General features: G+C 44.5%; 1 protein-coding gene across 3 annotated transcripts in view; it reads right to left on the reverse strand.

Moving 5' to 3' along the window:
- SGPL1 (sphingosine-1-phosphate lyase 1) overlaps positions 1 to 5,191 on the reverse strand; it is a 50,095-nt gene extending 44,904 nt beyond the window's left edge. Inside the window, exons 1-2 of one of the 3 annotated variants that reach the window (XM_054572661.1) lie at positions 5,078 to 5,191; positions 4,183 to 4,244 (exon numbers count right to left, since the gene is read on the reverse strand). In XM_054572661.1, the coding sequence (XP_054428636.1) occupies positions 4,183 to 4,209 (27 nt within the window). In that variant the 5' untranslated portion in view covers positions 4,210 to 4,244; positions 5,078 to 5,191. Of the gene's footprint in view, positions 1 to 4,182; positions 4,428 to 5,047 lie in introns of those variants that run through there. The other 2 variants (XM_054572660.1, XM_054572659.1) reach the window with 2 other exon arrangements.
- Between the last annotated feature and the right edge of the window lie 3,617 nt (positions 5,192 to 8,808).

The raw sequence follows: 8,808 nt of genomic DNA on the forward strand, positions 1-8,808 counted from the left end.
AACGAACTACTTTCTGCCTTCCCAGATGGTTCCTATCGCCCCTTACCCTATTGCATGGTTTCTCTCTCAGTAATTGAGTTCTGTATGTTTCCACACCTGGACTGATTCACTACAAATCAATTCCCTATAGGATATTCTTAATCCCAAGCTGATTCCCAATTCTGCCACCACTGTGTATAAACTGTATGTAATGTTAGGTTGGACAAAGCCTAATTAAGAAGGTAACTGTCACTAAAAAGTCCTGACACACAAACTGCAAAGCTAAACCAAATATTGGGATTTGAGGTTATTTATTTATAATTCCCCTTCCTTTAGATGAAAGGCTGCATAAATTATCATACTTGTTAATATAGTTTTGCTTTATTTAATAAAGATTGAAACAATGCCAAATAGAGTGCTCATCCTCCAATGGCCACCCAAACTGCTAACAGAATTTTAAACAGCCTACCAGTCCCAATCAATTTTCTCTTTCTTCCAGACAATCCTACAAATAGGACACCAGATTAGATGAGAGCTTTTCGTGTTGATCTTTCAATTTATTGCTTAAATCCTAATTGAGATTCAGAAAGAAAGCATCTCTGAAAAAGAGTCAAAGGTTAATAAAGATATAAAGCTTTAAGACCTGGAAAGATTCAGTTTTTGAACCTGAAAAACAAAACTGAGACAGGCTTACTGTTTCCAAATGAAGAAAAAGAGTGCTGCAGAGATGTTGCAAAGGAAAACGCTGCCTAAGAACGTTGCTATTGCAGAAGACCAGGTTGTACATTCTCCAATATATATTCCAAAGCAGCAGCGTTTGATCCATGGGCAAAATAACCCCAAGAAACACTATCACAGACCCAAGAAAAGCCTCATTCTGCCTGGGGTGATCCATAGAAATGCCTGGGCTACAGACACTGCTCTCTACTTTAAGAACCCTAGGCCTGGGCACTATTGACATTTTAGGCCAGATAATTCTTGGTTGTGGGAAACTATGCAGTGCAGGATTTTTAGTCAGCATCCCTGACCTCTAGCACTCCTCAAGTATGAGAGTCAAAAATGCCTCCAGACACTGACCAATGTTCCTGGAGGGCAAAATCACCCTGGGCTGAGAACCTTGGCCTTGGATAAACAATTTTCAGTGAAACCCCACCCAGCACTACTATAGAACAAGCAGTAATCTTGATTTACTCATCTGGGTGGGGAAAGGGAAATGCCACTTAAGGAGGAGACTGAGCTTTTAAAACAAACTGAGCTATTTCTTAAAAGCTACGAGCATTTGGCGACTTGCAACCCTAGCTTAGCGAAGGAGGAGAACATGGTTAAAAAGAATGACTGCCAGGGTAAAGAAAAATTGCTCACACACTGCCTGACTTGAATTCCCTCTGAAAGCATCACAATTCTCAGATGAATACACTCGCTCATTTTATTCTCTGAGACAGAGAGCCTGTGAGATACCATGTAGGAGCAAATGGAAAAAGGCAGGCGAACCACCCTAATCAAATGGGGGCAAAATTAAGGACAGTAATGCACTAAAGGCTGACAGGCCAAGCTCCTTATTCTGGAACAAGGTTTGACATACATGGACTCCAGCTGATCTTCAAGTTTTATTACCATAGTATACTGACCACACATGTGGTCTGCAACCTTGTGAAACCCAATGCCCTCTTTTCATAACAAATATTTCATAATGCCTCTTTATTATTCTAAAATGAAATTCAAAGATTAAAACATTATACTTAGAAGCATAACTTTAAATGCCCTAACTACAATGGAAAAGTAAACAGGAATATTTGTATAATAAAACAGGTATATTCAGACAAGACTATACTAGAAGACAAACACACACAAGGGCAGACACATACACGTTTCCAAACTGCCCCCTAGAAGATGGAGCTATCCCACCCCTGCTGCTCTGCACAAACCTGCTCCCATCAGTCACAAAGTTCAACAACCTCCGTCCCTACGGAGAATATGATCCAGAGGCAGCATCACAAAGTGATAGGGAGGGATTTCAAATCAGATCAACTGTGGTTAAAATGTGGCTCCATCACTTCCCTGCTGTGATAGCCTACCTACGTCTGGGTTTTCACCATAAAAGGAAGATGCCAGTATACTTTCCAAAGGGTTTTTGTGAACATTAAATAAATATGTAGAGCATCTATTTCTCTACCTAACATGTAATACGTGCTCAATAAATATTAGCTGCTGGACTACATTATTCTTCCTGAATCCACCCTGTACTGTGTCTTAGCTTATGCCCATCCTATTCCCCCAGCACAAAAAAATGGATGACTGGATACCCATTTATCAGAGATTCTACAATGGATCCACGCAAAAAATAAGAAGCTGCATCATATGACTTCTACGACTGTTTCTGAGTTCCTTCAATCTGCTGCCCTGCACTGAGGTTATTTTTATTAACTGGAGTCCTTTCTTCCCCAGTTAGAGGGCAAAGAGTATGTCTTACACATTTGTATGAGTACCTGGAGAAATACCTTGAACTCAGTTCATAACAGTTTAGCACCCCCACTGAAAACCCACCCCTGGTTATTGGTTCTGTACATTTGAAGCTACTGAAGTAGATTCAAATAGCACAGTACAGACAAGGAAGGAAAGACAATTTTTCCAGTGAAAGCACCTCAACCACTGTTATGTAGTATCTTAGGAGTGATGATCCTCAAGGGCCAGTCCTTATCCATGTGAATGCCTTCACCATCAAGCAAAGCAACACCCCTAAAAATTTTACATTATCACATGAGAAAGTAAAAAGTAGTGGCAGAAGCTACAGAAATACTTCAAAAGAAAACAAATGCCAAAGTTAATATTCAGAATAAAAGCGCTCACTGTTCTGGCTTTTTAAGGGAACACAAAGGCCCAAAAAGTAACACACACACCTCTGGGCAAGGGAATATATCCTACTTATACACAGGAAGCTTAATTTATACAAACACACTGAGGAAAAATGGAAACTGTCAATTGTTACAGATCATTCTCCATTAACCCCCCAAGGTGTTACCAGTGGCTCTCTCTGAGCAGTGGAATTTGGGGGGGTTTCTTCCGTTTGCTTATTTCTAATTTCCATTATTTCCTAACATATTGTTCTTACAGTAGGCATTTAGAATTGCATAAGGCTATTTATTATCTATTGACAAGTCATGAAACTTGAGGCAAGAAACTATTTTTGGTGAAATCTTCAGAATCTGTGGCTAAAGCAAGTATGTATGTCTCTGAAATCATCCTGGCTCCCAACCTCAAACCAGAACTAATCACAACTTAGTTTCCCTCATTATCTCCCACAGACCTTACAGGTTTTGCCACTATAGGAAGTCAGCACCGGTTACAAAAAAAACTCACTACTAGTTTTTGCCAATTTCCCAATGGACGGCTACCAACCCTCTGGAATAGTTAGATGAAGAAAGGGAAAGGAATTGTTTCTAAATACATGTTTTTGTACAGAGACCCTGGATTCAGTCAAGTGACTTACAAAAATTAAACGCAGACACACTTTTTCTGTACAGCTACTTTAAAATCCTGGGTTCCCCACAAATCTCCCTCTAAAGAGGCTCTATGGAATCATAAATGTCCCAAGAATATAATGTCATTTTGGTAAACACTCACATGGCAATGCTATTCTCTCTGCTCGGTGAGAAAGCAGCACAGAAAGATCTCAGGAAGAAAGGAAAATGCTGCCTCTCCCAAAGCAGGTACATTCCTCAGCCCAACAAAACACTCAAATTCAAGCTAATTCAATTCAACAAGCATCTGTTAAGTACTTACTATTACAGAGCACCACAATAAGTGTTTATAAGTGTATATATATATAAGTGTATATATATATGACATGTCTGCCTTCCCAGGAATCATAACTATTCTGGGAGACAAACACTTCTAAACTCTAATATATGGCAGACCCCAACAAAATATAATAGAAGTTGTAAAACTGCCATGGTAATATGGGAAGGGAGAGACTAAAACCAACTGCAAGAATTTTGAAAAAGATTCTTTTTCATTATTAGTTACATATTTAATTCAGTTAGTTCTCCATCTTAATCGTTAAACCCAAAATAAAGGTGGCAGAAATGCTCAGCTACCAAGAGCAAGCATCAGAGGTGAAATCTACACACTAAGATCCCGTGGACTAAAAATAAAACTTAAGGGACAAGTGCCTTACGACAAGGAGGACGTTGGCAAAAGACTCACCAACATCAGAAGGTCCATACTCGGCATCTTCCTCCTGCAGCCGCACCTTTAGGGCCTCCCCTCTGCGAAAGGGAACCAAGTTTGTTTACTTCTAAAGCTTTTAACTATCGCGTCGACCCGCCTCGCTTAGCCAGATCAGTCAAGAAATGGTTCTCTCCCTCCTTTGAGAGCTCGGGTTTCACTCCCAGATATCACACTCCACCCCCAGCACCCCAAAGCAGCGAATCAGAACCCTGCTGGCACTAGGCTTCCCTCAGACAGCTGACCAAACGAATCCAGACCTAGCTTCTCACAAAGCAATGCCCCCAGGTAGGTACCAGGGGCACCGCCCAGCCCGTCCTCGACCAAGGGCCTGGAAACCCCGAACCCAGCCCATTCAACCTAACCCCGCGGAGAATCGGACGTTAAAGGCAGCCCAGTCCCAGGGTCCAGCCTCCACTGGACTCTCTTTATTAACAGCTGGCCTGGCTCTCTTCATCCCTCCCTCCTCAGAACCCTTTCCTCTCTCGGGAAGATTAGCAAATCATCCAGCCCCAGTCCGCGGGGAGTGGAATTTCAGATCCCGCCCCCTCCCGGCCCTAGCGCCCTCTCCCACCTACTCGCAAACCTTGCACTCACCCAGACCTCGGCGGTCGGCGCGCCCCCTCCTGCCCGAAGCCAAGCCCGCCCTCAGGGGCTAGTCCCTTAATCCCCGCGGGCCCTTCCTCCTCTCCTTACTCCTCCTATCCAAGTCCCGTATCCCCCCGAGTCCGGACCCTACTCTCCTCTCCCAAGCCAAGACCCGCCTCCCCTTCGGTCCCGACCGAAGCCCTCCTCCCCAAACCGGACTACGCTCCCTCCTCCAGAGCCGGGCGCCCCCTTCTACCTCCTCAACCCGGAACCAGCTTCCCCGCACCTTCCCTCGGACACCCTCTCCTGCCACGGTCCCCTTCTCCGCGCCACCGACTCGTGAGTGGCGAGGCACGGGCTCCCCCTGCCGCCACCGCCGCCACGGCCGCCGAGATTAGAGGCTCGGCCGCGGGCGGCCCCGCCCCTCCCCGCCCGGAAATGGCTCCTCTGCCGGCGTGCGCGGCCCCGCTGCTCGCCGGGCGCACGCTTCCCCGGGATTCACGGTGCGTGCGCGTCGCCTGGGGGCCATCCGGGCTGGCACCCTAGCCCTCCTTCTTCGGCCCGTCACCAGCTTTTGCCTAGCTTTTGCATCAGGCTGCCTTTTTAAAAACCAATAGTGGCCACGTGTGGTAACTTGTAACCCGTGAAAGAGTTGGCCTGCCGAGCACTACAAACTGATGTAAATGAACGACCCAAAATGGGACTCTAGAGGGGGCCTTTGAATTTGTCCCTTGTTTTACCTAGACACTAACACAGAGGTCAGTGAAAAGGGCTATGAAAACTCCCTTAATGGAAATACTATCCCCAGCCTCTCCTCCCCCTACAGAAATGGAGATCAGAGACTCCAGATCCTGGGGGAGGAAGAAACTTTCCCTTACCCTCAAGGTTCTTTCCACTGCTCTAATCAAAGAGACTGGGAACGGCCCTGGCCGGGGAGCTCAGTTGGTTAAAGCGTGTCTCCATAGGTGAAGGTGTGTGTCCTATCCCCAGAAAGGGCACATATAAGAATCAGCTAATGAACACATACATAAGTCAAACAATGCAATCAATATTTCTCTCTCTCCCTCTAAAATCAATCAATAAAATAAAATAGACATGAGACAGATTAGCAAAAGAAAATGACCAAATTTAATTACATGCATATGGATGGGAGCCCCACATGAGACCACCACATACCTGAAAGGTTCAGGGACAGAAAGGGAAAATGAGGTATTATATGACATTCTGAACTACAAAGTAAGGCATCTTGGGCCTTCAGAAGGTAATTGCAGGGAGAGCACTTGTTCAGTAATTAGTTGTTTGCCCTGCCACATAGATAGGGCATGAAATGTTATTTGTAGTGATAACTCTTATCATGGGCCAAGCCCCTAATTTAAATTCTTCTATGTATTTAGAGGAATATCTAAAGGGGAGAAGGGGGAAGGAACAGGTATTTCTCCTGAGCCCGCAGGGTCTCAGTTGCTTTTAACTCAAAATAATCCTCATACCACAGAGGCACATCTCGAGGTGTTCTGAACCCTACAAGGCATCAGGCAAAAATGCTACCAATACCACTTTATTTTTGTGAGCAATGTTGGGAGTCATCTAATATTTAAGTGAACATGCCCACCAGGATCACAAAGGTCATCCTTCATTTCCAGATGAAATAACTACATCTCAAATAAGGTTTTCAGGATTTGCCCATGTTATCATGACAGTAACTCAACAGAAGCAGAAGGCAGCATGGTCACATATCACTGACCAGTCACCTGTGTACTGTATTTTTTTCAACAGATTTTTCTTAAATGACACCAAGAAGGAATCTTGAAATCTTAACAAAAATGATACTAACAAAGGCACCGATTCCATCCCCTTGCAAAATGTCCTGACACTAATTTAAGGGGTCATCATCACTATTATTGTTCTTATCTAGGATGAAATTCCTTGTCATCATAGCTTCCCTCCTCTGCACAACCCCTCAGTACTTTCCAATTTCCCAGCCAGAATGATTAAGACATTGAAGGAGTCAAGTAGTTTATCTCTGGGGTTCCTGGTGCTCACCCCGAAACCATCAAAAGTCTCAAACATCTCTATTATCTGGAGGCCCTGAGTCAGGCACTGACATTCCATATTCTTATCCCTCTTGCTTCTCTTTCTCCACAGACATGCATTCTCAGTGTGGAAGGGTCAGAGAATGTTTTGGGGCCTCCTGCCAATGCCTACTTATCAAGAGTTGCTTTGAGATTCCATGCATGTCCTCCCCACTCACCATCTCCCACCCCTCTGCTTTATTTATTTTTCAGATCCTAGGATCTGCTCTCCCTGGTCTCCTTCTTGGCTGCTACCTTGCACCCTCTAACCTAGAACCTCTGTGCCAGCTGACTTGGAGGGGGCAGGGTCCACATCTGATTTCTCCCTACACCTCGGCAGTACAACTTCACTGCTCCTAACACATGGTAGGCAGTCTGTTGAATCTTCCCAGACAAACAAACCAATTCAACTATATTGACTAATCCTGACTGTTATGGACAGAATATTTGTCTCCCCCCAAAATTTAGAAGTTGAAGCTCTAACCTCCAATGTGACAGTAGGGCTTTTGAAAAATAATTTGGGTTAGATGAGGTCATGAAGATAGTGCCCCCATTGTGGAATTAGTATCTCACAGAAAAAGGAAGAGATACCAGAGTGTCCTCGCTCCCTCTGTTTCTCTCCCTCTCTCCACACACATGTACAAAGAGGAGGTCATGTGAGCATATAATAAAATAGTTGCCCTTTGTAAGCCAGGAGGAGGGTCCTTACAAAAAACAAATCTTCCAGCATCTTGATCTGGGACTTCCCAGCCTACAGAATTGTGATAAATAAAGGCCTGTTGTTTAAGCCACTCAGTCGATGGTATTTTGTTATAGCAACCCAAGCTGACTAAGATACTTACTTTGCCAAGAACTATGCTAGACCCCTTTACATCTAAGGCCCTATTTATGTCCTAATTTGCCCAGATGAGGTGACTCTCATCATCACTCAACATGTAAACATGGCACTAAGGCCTAGAGAAGGTAAATTATCATCCCAAAGACACACAGGAAGGGATAGAGTTATGTTTAAAAATTATCTTCAGATTCTGTTCAGAGGACCTAAAATATGCTCGTTGATTAATTAGAATCAAAGAATGTTAAAAACAGAGGAGCCTTCAGCTATTTACCAGCTCAGCCACATAGTATAGACATAAAGAAACCAAGACCCAGAAAGTAACATGACTCCTGACAGTTCCTGGCAGAGCCCAGAGGCCGTGTGAGTGCGTGTGTGTGTGTGTGTGTGTGTGTGTGTGTGTGTTTGTGTTGGTTGGTAGGCCACTCTGCCCCTCAAGCCCACACTCCCTCTGACCAAAGAGTACATCAGGAATTACAAGAGAAGCAGCCAGAAACAGAGGATGCATGAGGGGAAAACACTCAGCCTTCACAGGGGAATCACATTGTACCAGAATGGAACAAAATCCCCAATGACTGTGTCTTACATGGCCTAGCTGTATTGGCGAGCCCGTGGGAGAAAGCAAGAGAGAAGAGAGCAAAGGGGGTATAAATAAAAGAGAGAATTATAATTCAGAGAGAAGAGAATATGAAAAAGCAAGAAATGCTGGCTAAGGAGCCATGTTGAGACGCCCTTTCCCTCTCCCCTCAGACCCTCACACAGTGGGGCTTCAGGAGTCCTTGAAGAAGGGGCTTAGCTGGCTGAAGGGAGGCAGAGGTGGGGCTGCCCGCGGCTTCCATGCACTGGTTTCCCAGTGAGCAGCACCTAGGAGCTTCTTAGAACTGCAGGGGCTTGGAGCCCCACTCCAGACCTACTGAACCTGACTCTACGTTTTAACAAGATCCAGAGGTAATATATATGCACAGTAAAGTCTAAGTAGTACTTCCCCGGACAGCCTGCTTACAGAGAAAGCACTGTTTTTTTTATTAAGACTGCATGTTTATTTGAGATGTTTTAAACTGGTTAGCAATGAAAAAGTATGGGGGTGGAGGAGGAGCACTAAAGCCCTCCAAA

Source organism: Pteronotus mesoamericanus, unplaced genomic scaffold (assembly GCF_021234165.1).
Source record: "Pteronotus mesoamericanus isolate MK-2021 breed Mesoamerican mustached bat unplaced genomic scaffold, CSHL_Meso_final contig_24, whole genome shotgun sequence".
Classification (NCBI taxonomy): Eukaryota; Metazoa; Chordata; class Mammalia; order Chiroptera; family Mormoopidae; genus Pteronotus; species Pteronotus mesoamericanus.